Source organism: Sminthopsis crassicaudata, chromosome 6, assembly GCF_048593235.1.
Source record: "Sminthopsis crassicaudata isolate SCR6 chromosome 6, ASM4859323v1, whole genome shotgun sequence".
NCBI classification, from domain to species: domain Eukaryota; kingdom Metazoa; phylum Chordata; class Mammalia; order Dasyuromorphia; family Dasyuridae; genus Sminthopsis; species Sminthopsis crassicaudata.
In genome coordinates, this window is record NC_133622.1 from 189,340,990 (window position 1) to 189,362,312 (window position 21,323).

Below are 21,323 nucleotides of genomic sequence, written 5' to 3' on the forward strand. Positions count from 1 at the left end.
GCAGAAATCCCAGACTTATTCTAGATCAAGTTCTTGACTGTTACAGCTTTCTTTTTCTATTCCCTACTAATGAACTCAAGACTTTAGAGAAATGTAGAGTAGCCTCTTAAAAAAAAAAAGTTTGGGGAACTTCCTTCCTCAAAGATACAGAGTAAGGAAGATGATACTTCTTTGTTCTTCTACAGTGATCAGGTCTTATCTAGAATATTAAGTCCATTTCTGGATTCTGTGTTTAAGAAAAGACATTGATAACTACAATTTGCCTGGAATAGAGGAGCAAAAGAGAGGATAAGGTGAAACTATGTCATAAAACCTTCTTTTGAAAGAATTTGGGGCTGTGCTTATTCTGCCAACAGAAGATTGTTGTGGAAGGAGGACATTATTGCTCTCTCCCAAGTAGAGATACAAGGGTCCTTAGAGATCATTTAATCTAATTCTCTCCTTTTAAATAGATGAGGAAACATGACCCAGAAAGATTTAAATCATTTGCCTTACATAGAGAGTAATTGATGGGTTTCAATCTGATTCCAAAATCCAGCACCTTGCCTAGTACATAATACTGTATCTTCAAAAAACTATCTGAGCGATCTGTTAAAAAAACAAAACAAAAAAAAAAACAAACCTTGAGAAAGTTATTTCATCTGATTCTGAATCTGATAGGATCTTACTAGAGTGTCATTGTATGTTATGTGTAGGAGCAAATTGAAAAACAAAACATATTTTGTAAAATGTTATCTCTTTTGAATTGTAGTGGTTAGACCTACATCTGAACCAAGAAATCCCTACTTCGTTACTTCTCTTATCCAGAGCTATGTATCTTCCTGATACTCTTTCTCCAGCTGATCAACTCAAAACAACATTACAAACTCTTCCAGAGAGTGCAGTAAGTATGGCATATTTAAATACAAGGAAGACATTTTAATTTTAGTCTTTTTTCCTGAATCTATAAATAGAAATTTCTATAAATCATTGCCTTGTTAAGATGACATTTTTTAGATAGCCACTTGTTCCTCAACAGTACCCTCTCCTTATTAATAGCAGCAGGCATTTTGGGGCTTCACTTTTCTGGGAAAACTGTGAGGCCAAAGGTAGCAGAATGGTCTAACCAAGTTCTGTTTCAAGGGACTTGCTATCTGACTGATAAGATAATATTACTAGGAGAAATGTTTAATGAAGTTGCAAGATAGAATATGTGAAAAGGACATGGTACTAGTAGCAAAGAGCTTTCTTGAAGTTCGCTGATCAAAGAAGGACCATCTAAGGAAGAGATACATGGGCTAGGCCTTGGGCAAAGCTCTGTTGAAGAGAAACATAGAAGTTACTTCCCATAGTATTATTATTTCGGTAGCATTCCAGAATTTACAAATGCTGTCCTCATAATAGTCCTGTGAAGGAGAAGAGTACAACTGTTGTTATCCCCATTTTACAGATGAAGAAACTGAGATATAGAAGTGTTATAGTTTGCCCTAAGAACCTTTAATAATTGTTGGGAAGCCAGTACTTAATTGGGTCTTCAGTCTCCAATACTGGTTGGCACTTTTCCTTTACACCAGTCAGGAATGTTAGAGGTGAAGATGGCAAAAGATCTCTACCACTGGAGAAATAAGGAAAATGACTTAATATTGTACTTTCATGATCTCTATTTTGAAGATCTTTGTGTGACCACAGAACAGGGAAAAAATGGGATACCTTTTTCAGTGCTAAAACATTGGAAAATATATATGCCATTCATTCACTGGCTAGTTACGTTATTCCTTCTTTTTTGGACTAGATCTCAAGTTGGTAGACCCAACCACACATATCTGAACAATTAGTAACATAGATGTAGTTATTCCACAGTGGCCGTTGGCACTATATATTGTCCTGAGGAAGAGCTGTGGAATTTAATCATTTAATGAGGGTGAAAAATAGGATTTCATGGTTGACCACAAAATTTTGGCACTGTGGATCCTGGCATATTCCTCTGCTAGTTTGCTGGAGTAGGCCTTGTGTGGGTGATGTAAAGGGCTAGAACTGAGCCAGATGCAAGGTGACCTAGCCCATAGGGCTAATTGCCAATTGGACAATTCTCTATTAACATATGTTTGGAGGATGATCCTTCTTAACTATTCTGTGCTGGCTGTGCTGTGCTGTGGTGGGTGTGGACAAAGAAGGGGAAGTGAGATCAGTAGGTGGAGTAGGAGGAGTAGATTCATTCTTTTGGCAGTGGAAAGAGAGGAAGGAGGTATGGAGTTTGCTAAATCTAATCCCCTGACTGTGATCCCAAAGACCAAGAATAAAGACTTTTACTTATCCTGACTCTGGCTTATTCTAAGAGATTCAGGGTCTCAACAAGTGTCATCTTCCTATGGTCATTTTTGTCTTTTTTTCCCCAATACAAGGCCTTTTTTTTTTTTTTTTTGCTGAAAAAACAGATGCCAAATCAGATTTAAGCAATTTAGGTGTCTCAATTTTGTCAGTTATAATTCCACCTACCCATAAGCAAAGGTGTTCTGTACCTTTGTTACTGTAATTTCCCAAAATAGCTTAAAAAATTTAATTCTTGGCATCCTTAGTCCCTAAAACCAATCAATTTTGTTGTCCTTAGCTTCAGACTTACTTCAGAATGTGTTCTTATATTTATCCTTGTTACTAACCTGATTTTTCTCTTTTGTACATTTCTTTTTAAAATTCAAGGTGGTTGGTTGTATGTATCTTATTGGTTTCTTTTTACAAATCTCATTTTTTTCCTCATTGAAACTGTTTCCCCTCATATCTTTAGAATTTTGTTTTCAGTTCTAGTCTCATCAGATTCTTTTTTTTTTTTTCTGAAATTTTGGAAAAATTTCCCTCCCAAGTCTTTGGTGCTTTTTAGAGTATATTCGGAGTTCTTTTCAATCACAAATTTTTGAAGTTATTAGGTTCCCCTCTCCCATCCCCTGACAGGAATCCTAATATTTTAACTTCTTAAACATCCTTGTTAATGAGAATCAGGTACAAAATAGATATTTTTCCTTGTTGGTGCTTCTATAAATTGGGCATCATTGCCAGACACTTTTGTGCCCCTGTGCAATCCTGTTTTTTGTTTGTTTGTTTATTTGTTTGTTTGTTTGTTTTTTTGTTACTGAAGCAATTGGGCTTAAGTGACTTGCTCAGGGTCACACAGCTAAGAAGTGTTAAGTGTCTGAGACCCGATTTGAACTCAGGTCCTCCTGACTTCAGGGCTGGTGCTCTATCCATTGTGCCACCTAGTTGTCCCTGTGTAATCCTTGTGTATAGAAAGGCCTGAAATATCATCAAATGTTCTATGATATTGACTTTCCAGGTTTTGACTCTTTAGAATTCACATCTGGATTTTGATATTTCCTTTGTATAGCTGCAGAAGGAAAGAAAATGTAGCAATTTTAAAACATTAGCATGTGGTGTTGCAGGGTGGGTTTCCCCTAACTTCGTTACAAATATCCTTTTTAGACTATTCAGAAGCACCACCACTTCCTGTAGGACATAGATTATTACAGTATCTTGGATTTTTTTTTTTTTTTTTTAATAGGCCAAAGAAGCCAAAGTCAAAGCTGCTGAGGTTGAAGGTGAGAAAGTAGACAATAAAGCTAAGCTGGAAGCCACTCTGATGGAAGAAGCAGCCATTAGACAGGAAAATAAAGAGAAGGAAGAGCAGGAGAGGCTGACTGAAGCTGCTGAGAAGGCCCGAGAAATTCTGCAGGAGGAAGCATCTGGAAAGGTAGTTTTCATATGTGCAATTATGGTGGGAGTGGTTGTGCTTTCTTGGGTGTTTAGATCTTTAACATGTGTCTATTTAATCTGGAGATTCTTCGCTCTAAATATATAAATTCTTTGCATTCATATATATTTAGAAAATATGAATGGAAATAGTGGTATTCGGGGACAAATAAAAACAAATTTTCAGCAATTTTTATAAGTTCCATTATTTTCCTTTCTCATTCTCAAATCTTCCCACAACATTTGTTCTCAAAGGTACTTGGACAAATGTTTTTACTTTATTTTAATTTTTGTTTCATTTTGTGACCCATCTAAGATCTAGATCATTTGCTTTTCTTCATCTTCTTTGCTGTGCTTTTATTTGTCTAGTTGCCAATCATGAACTCATAAACTTTATTTCACTAGTCCTATCACCCTACTAGAATCTCTCAATTTGTGACCTTTGTATTATTTCCATCCCTCTAATCTTAATCCTTGAATTGTTCTTATCATATGCTTACTCTGTTTATAGTTAAGAACTGCTGAGCATTACTGGAGAAAGTCAGGAAATAAAACTTTATCACTCATGTATTATCTATTACAATTGACAATGACAATGACCTTACCTTGGTCCCCAGTCTCATTTAGTAATATAACAGTCCATTTACTGTTTTTTCATTACCCATCCCACCTACCATTTCTGAGTAGATAGAGGCAGATAACAGTGATGATAATTCAAAATAGTAAGCTAATCTAATAATTCATTTCTGTTTCATTTGGAGATGAATATTTTTTAAAATTAATTTTATAATTATAATTTTTTGACAGTATATATGCATGAGTAATTTTTTTATAACATTATCCCTTGTATTCATTTTTCCAGATTTTCCCCTCCTTCCCTCTACTCCCTCCCCGAGATGACAGGCAAGGAGATGAATATTTTTGTACATACATGTTTATTTGTACATATACGTATTTTATGTTTTGGGGACTTTACAGTTTTCCAAAGAAAGTTAACCCTTATGTTAGAATTTTAAGTTCCTTAGAGAAATACTAAACCTTTCCTCCCTTAGTGCCCTTTGCATTCCAAGTTGGGAAAGGATTGTCTCATCTGTTAGTTAGACATAAATCAGCAGCCTAAGGCAGAGGCTGCCTTTTCCTCAAGGTATCGGATCACATTTCCCATGGAACAAGGAGGTAATCGGGTGTAGCCTTCCTTTTCTGGGGTGATAAATATTTTGACCTTGAAAACTGCCTTTACAGAATCACAGGGTTTTAGAGTTGGGAAGGGATATTAGCTTAGTTGGTGACTGCCTATATTCTAGTCCCTACTTGGGGAAAAAAAAAATATCCCCTGCTCTGATGTACCTGGCAGGTACCAGTTTTGCTTGAAGAGGTTTGCTAAGGAAAGCAGCCTGTTTAACTATTACAGTTGTAATATTTCCTGACATCAAACCTAAACTTGTCTCTTCATGGTTTCATCTATTGCTCTTAACTCTAAAGTCAAATAAAATAAATTGAATCCTTCCATATGATTGCCAGCCTTCAGATTGTTGGTAGAAAACTTATGTTCCCCCAGAGTCTTTTTCTTTCTAAATATTCCTAGTTCCTTCAAACCCTTCTCATCTGCATAGACTTTTAAGACCCTACAACATTCTAGTTGCCTTTCTCTGAATGCTTTGCATCTTATCAATATCCTCTTGGTGCTATTCAGCAATGAAATGAGAACTACATGTGGAGGGTAGTAGGGAGTGGGATTGTTACTTCTTTAATCTTAGACATTGTAGGCTCTGTGTGTAGCACAACTTGATGTTAGTGTTAGATCACATTCTTGACTTATCAAATTTATAATCCACTAAAACCCCTGGATTTTTCCTGACAAACTGCTGTCTAACCTTGCCTCCTCATCCTACATCTGTGAAGTTTTAAAACTTTTTTTAAACTCAAGTTTATATTTTAAACCCAATATATAGGTTTAAATTTATATGTTAATTAGATTCAATCCCCTGTTAACACATTATTTAAGCAGTATGGGTAATCTAGGAGTAATTGAAAATTAATTTGTTTCAGTGTAAATGTAAAAATGACATAAAAATGTCATATTATGTGATCTTCTTTTAGCCTCTTTACTCATTACTTTACTTTCGTATTCCCCCATTTCCACACAACCCAAATAGGAACATTTCATAATTTGTAAGGTATTTTAAAAAATTGTTTTGCATGTTTATCTTACTTTATATATGTGCTTTTGAAAAGTAAGTAGCACTTTTCTAATTGAAATTTTATTTTTCATACATTATCTAAAGGTATCCAATCAAGGATTCTTTTGTAAAGTAAAGAATCAATCTGTTATTCATATTTTGCAAATCTAAATGTTTCTGTCATGTTTATTTAAGATGGGAACTTTAAATGATGTTACTTGTAGCTGATGACCTTCGTTAACTATAATCCTGAAAATGTACTACCTACTATTGAGTTATTTTTGATTTCTGTGTGGTGTTCAATTCAGAAGGAAGCTGAGTTGGGTCCAGAAGTCCTTCGGCAGGGAAAAACAATCCCTGAATCCCTAGATTTGGAGCCAGAGTTCACCAAGGTGCCATTGAAATCAGAGACTCTGATTGACACTGCCCCAGTCTTAGAAGGCCTGAAGGTAACTAACATGCAAAACAGTATGTTTGGAATGTTTTTTCAGTGTCAGGTTGGAATTGTGGAGAAATGTTTCAGTAGAACCAGATCAGTAAACCAACTACTGTTGGTAGTCAGGATTTGAAAAATATTGCTTATCTCAAGTTTGTCTGAGGTGACAAAAACAATTTATCTTACTTTATAAAATCAAAATAAAGCAGATTTGATGATAAATACCAATAATTTTAATTCATAAGAATTTACATTATTTTGTCCACATTTTTACCTGTGTTATAACATAAATTAAAAATATTGGGAGCTAGAAGGAACTATGAAGCAAATGATTAGAAATGTTTGAAGCAGAAGAGAGATTATATTTTTATGTAACCTTCATTCTTAGTATTTGTTTCTCTAGGGTAGCAGTAACCCCATAGAAGATGTAGTTGTTTTATATCCCTTGCTCCCCCTCCCCCAAATTTTTTGTTTAAGAATATTAAAATATATTTTTCAGTCTGTATATAAATAAAATTGTTAGGATTGTTTTAAATCATCTAAATTGGAAAATAAAGTTTCTAAACAAGGACATATGCAAAAAAGTAACCTGTAAAACTAGTGTTAGGAAGGCTAAATAAAGCCCAAGATGACTCGAGTGTTGCAGAAAGTGTAAAAAGAACAGAAGAGATTCTTAAAAATGAATGTTGGAAGTAAAACCGAAGAAAGAACTAGGTGCCCTGCTTTGGAGGGGAAGTATCGTCAGGTGACAGTATAAAGTAGCACTTCTTTTCTACAGTGTGAAAAGTGGTCTTCTAAGGAAAAGGGTAGAACATACTATGGAAAGAATCAGTCTCTAACTCAGGCTAATCCAGAGGGAGGAAAAAAGGACCCATTCTTGCTAAGTGAATCTTCTTGGTTAACTTCATTCACTTGGTTAACCTTTAAGATAAAATTGAAATTCTTCAGCCTAGTCTTCCAGGCTTTTTTAGCCTTATTTCCCATGACTCATTACACTACCCTGTGCTCCAACAAAATAAATGGAACTTTCCTTCTCTGGGGCTCTCCATATTCCTTTAGTTTGTCTGCTCAGCTTAAAGTACACTTATTGTCCTTTCCTGTCAGAACTCATCTTTCACAAAACTTTCCCTGATCTCAGTTGTCAAACTTCTTGCCTTGATTGATTGATTGATTCCCTTTCATTATGCATAGAATATTCTCCCATCAGAAGGCCTGTTTTACAATTGTCGTTCTTCTCTTAGTACCTAACATTTTAATTGTTTTTATTCTTGCAACTGGAAGAGGTTAATGGACTTATCTAGAGTTTCACAGCTAGTGTCTGAGATCATGCTGACTCCAAGCCCAGTATTAGCAGTAAAAGTCACTCACTGACAGAGGAGTAATTTCAACAGGGATAAGACATAATAGCTCTAGTTTCTGGGAAGGGGGAAGGAGCAGGAGCCCAGAGTGGCTCTCAACAGCCCTTTTTGTAGCCCCTAAGTATTTCTGAAGACCTAATTTGCTCTGCTGAAGTCTCCCCAGGCTGGACAGTGGCATTCACTACATATAATGTGACCTCAGCATTGCTAGGAGAGGATATTGATAAGGCTGTAAGGATCAGGACAGTGATAGACATTTTGGATTCCAGCTTTGCCATTGAGTAGTTACTGACTTATGGGCTTCACTTCCTTTAATGTAGACATGGAGGCTGAACTAGAGAATGTTTCCGTCTCTAAATCTTGTATAAAGAAGATGTATCACCAGTAGTATTAGTGGTGTAGTTGTAAAAGTAATTTAATGTATATAGCATCCATTAAGTGCCAGGAAACTATGCTAAGCACTTAGAATTATTATCTTATTTGATCATCACTACCACCCTCATAGGTAGTTGCTATTATTATTCCCGTTTTATAGATAAGGAAACTGAGGCAAACAAGGTTAAGTATCTTGCCCAGGGTCATACAGCTAATAAGTGTTTGGTTTGATATCTGATTTGAACTTAAGTGTGGTAGCTTAAAGATGTCTGAGCTGTTGAAAGACTTTGCATTAAAAATAAAAGATTAAAGTGAAATCCTCATTTATTTGGGAAACAAATTTTACTGTACCATTTTTATTGTAGCAGTTAGCTTTTAATTTATTAAGATCTAGATAGATTCTCATAGTTTGAGAGTCCTGTCAATTTTTCTAACATGTTATTTTGCTTATAAAGCTGAACTTTTAAATATATCCTATGGAGTAGTGACACTTCAAGGACTTAATTTTCCCATTATTTGCTTAAAATTCTATAAGTTTCAACATTGCAAACAAAATTTTTGTAGGTTACGTGGTAGTCTAGTAACATCAGGAAACTTAGATCCTCTATTCTATGCTATTAGTGTATATGTTCCAGTCTGTCCCTGAGAAATCAGTGATACTAAATTGCTTCTCGTTTCCACTCAGCGTTTTAGACAAAGACAATAAAGCTGAGTGCTAGTATTCTGTTGGGGTTTTCCGCTGGTATGTTAAAGAACTGTGAAACAGCTTTTTCCATGATTCCCTTAATCAGTGAGTTATAAAATTAGTTCCTCCCATAGGTAATGTATTTGGTTCTTAAGAAACTTAAAGATTGAATTTAACTTCATTGGAAACATCCTTTCTCCATAGTAACAAATAACAAGGAGACACGCTTTTGACTCAGCAAAGGGAGAGTGTATTAAAATGTCCAGAAAAGTTGCTTGGCCCATGCAGAATTAATGGTTGTTTTTTTTTTTTTAATCTGTTTTATTCTTTGGGTTTTCATTATGCCCTTTATTGTAAGGATATTTTCAGGGTTGTAAAATAGGAGAAACATTTGGAAGGAAAGATGATATAAAAACCAAAAATATCACTAAAAATGCCTTTTTAAGACAAGGTTAGTTAGAATCAGATCTAGACAAAGAAGCGCTAGATTGAGGGCCAGTAGATTCATATTTGATGCTGCCTAGACACTAACTTCCCTTCTCTGTATCACATAATGTTAGTCTATGTGTTCTTTGAGGATTCCTTTCTATTTATTTATTATTGATATGGATTGACAGCTTAGGCAGCCTGTGATAGAACAGAAAGAAGGGGAGTGAGTAGTTTCTTTCTCATAGTAAAATTCCATTTGATGGTGGTTTGCAAATTAAAGTCTGTAATGTGGGAGTGAATTTTATATGAGTTATGTAAGCTCTATTTGAATACCTTATGCATATTCCAAGGGGTCATCATCTTGTTACCATTTATGGTCTTGGTAACTTGAATCTGATTCCCTTTGTACCTCCATCCTCAAACATTTAATTTTGGCGTTTTAAAATTTATAACATGGTAGCTAAACCAGCTCCATGGATATATAATAGGAATATATGGTAGTATTTGGAAAGTTTAGGAGCTTGTGAAATTATCCAGGAACAAAATTCAGACATTTTTGTTTGTTATTTGGGCTCTTCTTTTTGTCCAGGGAGAAGAAATAACCAAGGAAGAAATTGACCTGCTTAGTGATGCTTGCACTAAACTGAAGGAACAGAAGAAGTCGTTAACCAAAGAAAAGGAGGAGCTCAAGTTGCTGAAAGATGATGTTCAGGAATATAAAGAGGTACGGAGGATCAGTGGGAGAACAGGCACCTTGATGATGAGTGTTTTCCACTAGAGTTTCAAGCCCTCTTTGTTGGCTCATTTTCATGATAGATAATTCTTTTTATATTACTGTACTGTCTCCCAGAGTCCTCCAGGAGGCATTGACTTATTGGATTTCAGGCCTGACACATTGTGCACTTGCAATCTGTCATCCTGGATAACTTGCTTCCCCTTTCGACATTTATTCTTTAAAATGGCAACATGATTGCTTGGTTTCCTTCCTTCTTAGCTTTGTTGTAAGGAAAGTGCTTCATAAAACTTAAAAGTGCAATAGAAATGAGGGATGTTTGGTCTCAGTATTCCTGGACCCCTGTGGGAGTGACTGCAAGAAAAGATGCCTAAAACCTACTGAGAATGGGCTTGCTTCTGTCTCATTTTCTGAGCAGTATTTTTAACTGCTCCCAAAGATGGAGGTTAGGTTTGCTCTGAGGTAGGAGAGGAAAGATGGAGAACTGAATTCCCTGTCTGTTATTACCCACCCTTCGCCTGGTTTGATATGGATTGACAGCTTAGGCAGCCTGTGATAGAACAGAAAGAAGAAGGGGGAGTGAGTAGTTTTCTTTCTCATCGTAAAATTCCATTTGATGGTGGTTTGCAAATTAAAGTCTGTAACGTGGGAGTGAATTTTATATGAGTTATATCAGCTGCCATAATAACAAAATCCCTTCATTGTTGTCCTGTTTAATACACGAATCTATGAAAGAAGATGTAGTCATTTGTTGTTGTTGTTGTTTAAATGAATAGAGTAACTGCAGAAATGGAAGTGATTTATAGAGAAAATGAAGATGAATTTTCAAAACTGTCTTCAGAAAGATAATGAAAAAAATTCTTCTATTAAATTGGTTTATGATGTCTGTTGCTGAATTTAAGATTGGAGTAAAAAATAAAATTATAGTTCCCATTACTCTTAAATGTTTGCAGTTAAAAGTTTCTATATTACATTACATAAATTAAATATTTTCAGAAAAGATGAAATAATAAATCAACTTTAATTTATTTCTTTTGACATTCTGGCATCATCCTCTTTTTTGCTTGAAATTAAATTCCAGTAGCACATACCTGATGTGTACTATTGTTTAATTGCTCAATTAATGTATATGTGACTAACGTGTCACAAACACACAGCAGAATGTAAGGACATTCATCTCTTTTGGTGCATAATCAGAGTGGTCTTCATTTCTCAAATGTAAGGAGACACTAATATTTTGTATTGTTATTTTAAAAAGAAATGTTTATTTTTTATTTATCATTTGGCTTTATATATGTGTGTGTGTGTGTATATATATATATATGTGTGTGTGTGTGTGTGTGTGTGTGTGTGTGTATATATATATATATTGGCTTGAAGGGGGAGTGTGTTTTCAATCTGCTAATGTTAGTTTTTTATTTTTTATCTTTCCAATAAAGCTTATAGCTTCATAGAGGTTGGGTGGCGGTAGAATAAGCTTCAATTTTTTGCTTTATTATAATGTTTGTTTGCTATTTAGTTTAATAGCCTAAAATCAGGCAGTCACTCATACTCCTAAAATTTGGCTTTAGAAGGAGGAAGGATTCAAATATTAACAAAAAGTTGAATTACAAACATATTTCCTTTCCCTGCCACTGGATATGATTTTTGGTGATTAGAGATTATTGAAAACTCAATTTTACATTGGTCTCAAGGAAAAAAAAAAAAAGGGCAAATGTGTATGTGCATATATAGTATATAGTGTGTGAATAGTTTTATTTAGATATAAATATGTAGAGAGCAATTTTTTGTGATTGATAACAGTGGAAACTCTTAAGTGCATAATATATCATTTTTATATTTTTTTTAGTGCTAATACTCTTGAATTTTATTACTGCCTTGATATTAAGCTGTATTTGAACTTGGAAAATATCTCATGAAGATTTAATGTGTCCTTTTTTAAACCTTCATCAGGATTTGCAAGAGATCAAAAAGGAACTTTCCAAGACTGGTCAAGAACAGATTATAGAAGAATCAAGAAGCAAGCAAGAGATTGTCTAAGAGGGTGAACCAGATGATTGGACAGATAGGAAAAATACTTCATGAATTAGAGAAAGATCAAAAACCAGAAGCAGGAAAATTGGACAGTAGTAGTGTTGTTGCTACTGGGTAAGTGTTGATAAATTAATTTGGATCTAATTTTATATAGTGATTTGACTAGAGTATTACTTTTAGATATTAAGAAGAGATTATTTTTGAAATTAGTTTTTACTTTATGAATATCCTGCTTTGATCAGCTGTTTTTTTTTTTAAATAAGTTTTTCCAAGTACCAGAAAGAAATAATGTTTATTCTTTCCCTTTTCCCCAAAACCTCTTCATACTACATATGTTTCAGTCTTGAGATACTTTATTATAATTTCTAATGACTTCTGTGACATAATTGGGGCTCAATAAATGTAGATGATGAAGAGCCACCATTTACTTAGGTCCTAATCTTTTCCGGGAACTATAAATATTGCTTGCATACAGAAGTTAATCAGTGACAAGACATTATCTTTGCTTTAATAATATGTAAATGGTAATATAGAAACATTCACAGAATCTAGAAATAAGAAATTGAAGAACAGATTTTATATCTTCTAGAATTCTGGTCAAATACCATAAAAATGCTTTGTGTAGTTTGCTGTTCTGAATCTTTGTTTTTTCCTTGTAATGAGTTTGTAAGGAAGTCTGATTTGGTGAGAAAGATGACAGAGGAGCAAGGGGAAGAGCAAGGATTTTGATGCATGAGATACCACTTCATCTAATTTGGTATTAATGTTTATATAGAAATTGTTTCTTTTTTCTCTTTAATTTTAAGTTTATTGTAAACCTGTGTTCAAGTAGCCATATCCCTAGGAATAAAAAATCTTAGGCCCTTTTCTGGAACTGGAGTAGGAATCCTACATGTTGTATTTTTAAAAATCCTTAGTATAATAATGGAATAACAAAAGGTTTTATCAGATCCCAATCTCATAGTAAGTGCTATGTTTCATTGACATAGTAAGTGTACCTAAGAGTACAAACCAAAAAATATACTACTGCTTACACTTTATCAGATATACATATTTTTAATAATCCCACTTTGTATATCTAATCTTCCTTATTTTTGGATGAGAAATCCTAGAAGGTGGGGTGGAAGGTTAAGGTTAGAGAACGGAGCCAAAAAGAGACTAGTGGTTAGATGGTGGGTTTAAGGTGAAGGCGGGATAGGGAGGGGCCAGTTTGGTTCCGAAAGGAGAAAGAGGTGTCAGGTTCAGAATCTGTTCAGTAGAGAGGAGAGAAAGAATCAGGATGTGTAAGTTAAATTCATTGGTGCAAAACCGACAGAAGATTTTAATGGATAGTTGACTCTTTCCCAGAAATGAAGACTAGATATCCAAATTGCATATGTTCTTTAAAAGCCCATTTAATTAGGCAGAAGTGTTGGTACACAGTGACTCCTAACCAAATTTTCAAAGGAATTTCAAAGGAACATTCTGGACACTTGCTACTTTTTCCTGGTAGCACATTTCAGATAGTCATTTGCACTAATGTACTTCACTATTTTAAAAGGAAAAGGCTCCTTAATTTCTTCCTTAGAATTTGATAGTGTAGTTCCCTTAATATTTCTCTCACCTCTTAAGTGGAGAAGATGTTGGGACCAAGAGATTGTGTAGTTAGGGTGATATGTTTTATTCTGAATATTAAACATTAATATGAATAGGACTTTGAACAGCAGGAGACCTATAAAGAGTGTTAACACTGGCAGAACTATTTGACTTTAGAGGGTACTCATGCGGTTTGCATTCCTTAGTGGGAGATGATGATGTTCTTCTACTCCTTGCATATTTCTTTCTAGTTCTTCTGTTTATAGTAACTGTTTGCCATATACAGATTGGGTTTCCCCCTTAGGGAAAATGTCATCACCATCGGTGAGCTCATAAATGTGATGAAACAACTTGAACAAATTCCAGAGAGCAAATTGATGAAGTTGGCTTCTGCCCTGGATGAAAACAAGGATGGCAGGATTAATATAGATGATGTTGCCAAGGTAAGTGTCAAGTGAGATTTAATGGTGACAAAAGGGGTGCAGAGCTTTGTAGAATTTTACCAAAGTTGAATTAACATAGTTCCAGTTAACATCTTTATTTCTGCAAAATGTGTATCTTGGGTTATAGTCTGTACTTCGTTCACTGAAGGAGTCACAGAACCCATCCTTAGAATTTGGAATATTTCTGTCTGGCTTGGGCCTGCCTTCTATAGCATAGTTGAAATCAGCAAGACAAGCCATTTAAACATACTGAAAAGGCTTTCATTGTTCAGGTTTCAGTTAGAAAATTTAAGAATAGATTTTAGTTAAAAATGAAATTTTGGTAATCTAAACTACCTTATTTTAGGTTCTCTTTGAAGTTATGGCATAAATTAGAAGGGAAAAATTTTTCAAATCCATAACTTAGCAGTATGTTTGAATAGCAAATAAAAGATGAAGTTTTGACAGAAGCCTTTAGTTGGCTAAGGAATATTCAATGTTATCAATTGTTTTATTGTTGAATTTTTATATTCTTTGTTGCTTTTTGCTTGAGTTATATTGAGTAGATCAGGGGTTCTCAAACTACGGCCCATGGGCCAGATGTGGCCCGCTGAGGACGCTTATGCAGCCTGCCAGGTTATGGCAGATGGGCTGAGGGGTGGAGACAGAGTGTGAGTTTTTGTTTTTACTCTAGTCTGGCCCTCCAACAGTCTGAGGGATAGTGAACTGGCCCCCTATTGAAAAAGTTTGAGGACCACTGGAATAGATCCTTGAAAGGGATCATACTTTAATTTCTTTGCATTTTTTCCTAATTATTAGTTTCTAGCATCTGATTATTTACCTGTCTGCTCCTTCTTTCCCTTTTCTTTCACAAACTTTACTGAAAGTAAAAAATTTAACTGGCTTTAAAACTTAAATGGAATGTCCTTTAATGTAAAATTATTCACCAGAATATTGGTGTGTTTATAGGGTGAGGGTAGTAGCACAGTATGTCAAATGTGTGTCCAATCATTTCATCCTGTTCATTTGCTTTTTAATATGTTTCTTGTTTTTCAGGCATTTAAGAGAAATTTAGTTACCTATAGGTCACCAATGCTTGTAAAAAAAAACCTTGAGCATCTTTTTCAGTCGATAGTTTTTATGGGTCATATTTTTGTAGCCAGATATCTTCATTATCTTTTTCAGGAGCAGGGTCCATCATCATACACACTTTTGTACTTCTATTTTGTTCTTCACCATTGGTTAGAATATAATTTCTTTTTATCTTGCCATTTTTGATATTTGCCCATTGCAGATAGTTTTAAAGTGTGCATCTCTCTGGGGGGAATTTGGAACAATGTGAGTTGAGTATAGACTGGTAATGGAATATCCATAATGGAGAATTAGGTTGTAATGGGGCCACTCTTTGACTTTTAGATAGATAGATAGATAGATAGATAGATAGATAGATAGATAGATAGATAGATAGATAGATAGATAGATGTGTCTGTCTGTTTATCTGTCTATCTGTAGTGGAAGTCACATTAAAAGGCAGAGGTGAGCATAAATAAACACAATTCCTAGAGGCCTTTCAATCAAGCAAATTTTTTCTGTTTGCAAATGCTTAACACATGTGAACTTTACATTTGTCTATACTACCGATCCTAGATTTAACACTGGAAAGACCCTTAGAGGTGTTGTAATCCACCTTCCTTGTTTTATAGATAAGCAAACTGAGACCCAGAGAAGTAAATCATGTTACCTAGGTGGTCATTGACTGAGCCAGGCTTTAATTCACGGCCTGTGATTCTAAATTCAGTGTTCTTTCTGCTCTTCCCATAGGATTGACACCACAATTATGAACCTCTTGTGGTTGAGGTTTCAACCATCACTTGATTGATCAAACAATCTGTAGCATTTTTCTGTAAGGGGATTTAAAATACCAACAAGTGAAAAGAAGTCATTTCATTTCTCTAGGCCTCTGTTTTCTTTCTATGGTTAAAAGTGTTGGTTTCTCCTGAGAACTCCTCCAGCTCTAGATCAGTGATCCTAAATTAGGAGCATCCCTGCTTTGGAAGGACAAGCTGAATGTTTTTGTAGCTCTTTTTGTGGCTAAATCAGATTTAAGAAAGCTTATTTAGGAATAGTTACATACTTAATAGTTTTATCATGTTTTTAAATATACTATCTCCTACTAGGACCTAACTTAGATGAAATAAAAAATAATTGGAGAACAATAATACCAGTTAAGAAAATGAAATTGTAGATATCAGGATGCTTAGCCATTTTTTTTTTTTTTAATACCACAGAAGCATGGGTACTCGAAGTTTGCAGAAGTCTTAAAAAATTTTTTTATTGATGATTATGAATGCACAGTAAGAAACTTACTCTGGACAAATTGAATTGACAGAAATCTGTAGGACAGGAATTTAATTTAAGAAAAATTGAGCATTTGCTGTGTGCAAAACTGTTAGGATTACAAGGTGAGAACTCAGGTTGTCTGGACAATTACAAGGTGAGAACTCAGGTTGACTTGACAGCTCTCTGGCTCAGACCTTTGGTTCAGGCCTTTAAAGGGAGTTTATACCTTAGGAATTCTAAGAGGAACAAGTTCATTGGTTGAAGTATTTCCCCATGCCCCATTGAGTTCTCACATGCCTGTTCTCTGGGAGGATAAAAGAAGGGCAGCATTGGGTCTGAGAGAATTGACTCTGGGATAGAGTTTTGACGCCAGGCAGGCTGAAAGGGGACCAGTCTGATTTGGGGAAGGACAAGAGCTGGAGGACATTCAGAGCTCCCAAGAAACCTGTGCACAGAGGAAAAGATTTTACAGATCTCCTCCCAGAGAAGGATTATAATTGAGCAGACAACTGGTCCCTCACAATTCAAGAACATTACACAAAACACTGTTTTTAGGTCCTGGTATAGGAAAAGGACACAAAACTCTTAAGTAATATATGGTCTTAAATGGTCTTTGCATTTTTGGAATGGCTTCTGTGGTCGAGGAGAAGATACATATGCAGGTAACTGTTATCTGATAGATGACAGGTTCAAAATCAGGTGCTTGGTTGGATTAAAAGGAAAAATTAGGAAAGACTTCTTTAAGTAAGGGAGGAGATAGCATGTGAGTTGGGCTTTAAAGAGGGAGTAAGAATTCACCTGGTCATGAGGACAGACAAGGTTGATAATTCAGGCAGAGGGAAGAACCATGATGAATTTTGGCACAAAGCCGTTGGTCATCCATTATAGGATAGTGTAGCAGAGAGTGCATTGGACTTACCAGACTTGAATCCCCTTTGAATCTCTGTGGATTTTGGCAAGCCATTTTATGCCCCTGAAACTCATTTTTCTCATCTGTCAAAAATATGATAATATACTACATATTGAGTTTTACAGGGATGTTTGTTATGAGGACCAAATGAGGTCAATATGCATATCTTTACCAGAAAGCAGGATATAAATATGACCCATTATAGTTACCAAGTACTTGCACACCCATTATCTCGTTTGATCCTTGTAATATTATCTTAATAGGATTGGCAGAACATAGAGGAAGAAATTAATATTCAGAGATAAGTGACTTGACTAAGATTACACAGGTAGTAAGTGACAGAGCCAGGATGGGAAACCAGGGTCTCTGGTTCTGAGTCAGTGTTCATTCAGCTTCAGTGTAACCTGGAACCCTGGTCCCCTTGCCCTGGCCCCAAAACAGAGAAATGAGCCCTGAAGCAGGCAGGGAACGATTGTCGGACCTTTGATTTCAGATGGCCATCTTGGGTTCTCTTTGTTTCTCCCTTCCTATAGCCCGTGTTTCCCTTTGATTTCTCCCTTGTGCCTCCTGACCAGATTTCTTCTCCATGCTTACTCTTGTTAGTACTGCTCTTGGGGGCATCACCCTGTTTGTCATTCCTCATAGATGGATGTGTGGGCTATGTAGAGGACTCAGCTGTGTGGACTGTGGTGAGCCTGGTGAGCCCTGGCACCCTCTGTCACTTGTCCGGCTCTCCTGGGCTTGCAGCCCCAGGGCTAGGAGCAGGGATAGGAGGGCCGAGAGAAGTTTCACCTTTATGGTGCTGCAGTAGATGCAGTAATTGTTATTTTTACTTAAAGGTTCATAGGATCCTAGGCAGACACTTGCTTGGAAGACTTTTAGTGTCCAGCCCCACATTTTACAGATGAAAAAGCTGAGTCTCAAAGAGGCAAAGGAATACAGGTAGTAAATAGCTGAGTCAGGATTCAAACACAGTCCTCTGACTTGAAATGCAGCATGTTTCCACATGAGTGAGCTTGGGAATAGGTTAAGTGGTGTTTCCATTGGAAAGTTGTTCTTGTATGACTTTGCTGTGTTCTGCTTGGGTTCCTCTAGGTTATCGAGTTGATTGACAAAGAAGACATCGACATCTCCACGGGTCAGGTCAGCGAGATTGTAGCATTGCTGCACAAAGAAGAGAAGGTGGAAGAGAAGGAGAAGGCGAAGGAGAAGGCTGAGAAAGAAGCTGCAGAAATAAAAATATAAAACTCAGACTGCTATGCCACTGGAGCTTTGTGGAAAGGCAGCTTGTGCGCTGGGCGGCACATGACAAATGCCTCCTCCTCATGCTTGAGCCTCTGGGTAGTGAGAAATGGTGATCTTGCTTTGAGGTGATGCTAGTGGCAAAGCAGCTATTTTTCTGGAATAAAGCAGACACTTCCATGATCAAATAAGTAATTTTCTATCATTCCATGAAGATGAGAGCAATCTGGACCCTCTTCCCCCTACTCTTTCCATGAAATCATGTATTGGTCCATGTATTGATCGTGATTCCATCAGCTAGCTTATCTATGGACTACAAACCATGCCCCTGGTAGTAAACACACTACGTACACTTACAGTTAGGTGTACCATAAATTGCTGAGTAATAATGATTGATTTAAAAGGCAGGAAGATGGGGCAGAAAATATCTGGTCCCACCTTTCCTACTTTGTCTAAAAGATTTCAGGTGGTGTTTTTTTTTTTTTTTCCCCCTTGCATCTAAATGATACTTTCCTACAAATGAATTAGAATCACTCCTTTGTTCTCCCAGGTGATCTCTTTCAAATGTTTAAAAACAAAGATAAATTCATTCAAATTTCCACCCTTCAGATGGAAGGGCATGGGCAGTGTTTCACTTCTTATTGGGTCAGTTTTGAGTTTTGGGTTTGTTTTTGAAGTTGTTTGAGATTGTTAATTTTTACACCCCTTTCTGTTGATCTGCTTTGGTTGTTATTGGACAGGCATATTTCTAGGGATTTATATTCACATTCATTTGAATGAAAACTTGATTTTTTTTTTAAAGGAGAATTAAACAAATGTATGAATGTATACCCCAGAAATAAAATATAGTACAAATTTATCAGAAATTCACCAGCATAAAATTGTAACTAACGATTAAGGAAATGTTTGTTTTCTTTAATTAATGTATGGGATAATAATGATATCAGTTTTGCTTGTACATTGTGTGTCAGGGAATGATTTCTTTTTGGGTGAATGGGAAGTGGTTTTCATCCTAGTGATTAATTTCCTGATTAGACAACTGGCAAATGTGTTCTCTTACATGTCCCTAGCCTTGCATACCTGTTTTAAAATTAGCTTGTGTCAATTATACTTTGGAAAAAAATTAAGTGGGTGAATGTTGGCAACTAGTGTGTCTGAACTTACTTTACCAAATCATTTTATTCTCTGAAGTGTTTGATATTTAAGTAAATAATTGCTTTTGGGAGTTTTTGGATAAGCAGATTTTCTCAGTTGTCCTCATTTTCAAATTTTAGCTTAATAGAACAGGATGTCTTTCAATATGTTAAAAAAATGTAATAATAACATTGTATAACATTTCTCATGAATTTGGGATTGTCCTCTTTACAACTAATATTTTTGAGCCACATGATTCATATATTTTTTTTTTTTTTCGGTTACCATCCACCAAGCATTTCTTATTTCAGTACCACTTATATAAAAATATCTAAGCACTCCCCTTGGATTGGTTAATATTTCAATTTTTAATTCCAAACTCACTTAAAAATAGGTGATTTATTAGACAAAACTTAAATACTTAAAATGAATTATTAGGAGAGCTGGTAGTATAGAGTTCAGTTACACGATGGACCACAATAGCAACTCAAATGCTTAGTTTGCTACCACTGGGCGTTTTTCTTTTGTTGAGGGTTTTTTAAAAATTATTTTTAGAATCATTTGTCATGAGTAGTATGAAATGTTAGATATCTTTGAGTGACGAAAGCTGTAACTATTTGTAAATTTTGTGTATTCGGCAGATGATAAAGGATTTTAGAATGTTCTTTACAATACTTGTACTGTATTTTGAAACTGGGCATTTTCAAACTGCTATATTGGTAAGGGTGAGTTATAGTTCCCTTGATAAAGGTAGGTGGTCTGGTTATTTGATTTGGCTATATTTCATATAAACTTGCCGTCCAGTACTGAAAGCAAGAATGTTTTCTAAAATCTATATTAAAGTAAAACTTTAAGGCAGTGTTTTTTTGTGTGTGTTAAAATGAGTTGGAAAATTTAACCTTTTTTCCACATTTATATCACCCCCAAAGCAGCTTTTATTTAATAATAATAGATGTGCCAAATTCTCATTTGGCCCATAATTATGGTATTTGGGTGATGTATATTTTGGGCAAAAATCTTAACCTTCAATGGGTTGTCTTTCATATGTCATCTAAATATAGGATTATAAAAATACAGGAATAAAATAACTCCTGTAGCTAAACATAGAAGTGAGGAAAGGAGAATTGGATGAATAGGCTCTAAATTGCTTTCAGTGTTTTACTTAGCGATTATATGGCAGCTTAAATGAAGTAATAGGATTGTATATTCTACAAGGGACACCTTGATGAGAAAATAGTTGCATACAAAAATTTTCATTTTTTTCTATCTGAAATGGCAAGGTTAGATACTTTTATATTTACAAATCATTTTAGATTGGTTATTTTGAACTTATTTTCAGTGGTAAAAGACTGTACTACCTTATGATTGCCAAATGTATCATCATTAGTCTTGAAGATTTCATTTGTGAGAGCCATTTCCTTGTATAGATATAGATTAAAAGTGAGTAAAATCCACCCATGTTGGCTCAATATTACTCATATCAGGAAAGGGAACCTCTGACAGAACATCCCTTATGAAGCAAGCAAAGTGGCTACACTTTATGGGGCTGTGACAGGGAGTCCATGAGGGCACTTAAACTTGGAATTCAAGTGACTTTTTAAAGAGCAATTACTTTAAACCAGATGAGCCTGCTAATTGCAAATAGAATCTGAACACCCATACTTGGTTACATTTGCTTAGGAGAACTGCTCTCTCTGTAAGAGGTATGTAATTTTAAAAGTTTTTACTGCAGTCTTCAACTTTGCGATTGGGA

General features: G+C 35.4%; 1 protein-coding gene across 1 annotated transcript in view; it reads left to right on the forward strand.

Annotated features, from left to right (window-relative positions):
* LETM1 (leucine zipper and EF-hand containing transmembrane protein 1) overlaps positions 1–19,772 on the forward strand; it is a 78,822-nt gene extending 59,050 nt beyond the window's left edge. The window contains 8 exon segments of the mRNA XM_074272563.1: positions 752–883; positions 3,530–3,718; positions 6,206–6,346; positions 9,770–9,904; positions 11,867–11,932; positions 11,934–12,061; positions 13,827–13,965; positions 18,290–19,772. Coding sequence (XP_074128664.1) covers positions 752–883; positions 3,530–3,718; positions 6,206–6,346; positions 9,770–9,904; positions 11,867–11,932; positions 11,934–12,061; positions 13,827–13,965; positions 18,290–18,439 — 1,080 coding nt within the window. The 3' untranslated portion in view covers positions 18,440–19,772.
* The last annotated feature ends 1,551 nt before the right edge of the window (positions 19,773–21,323 follow it).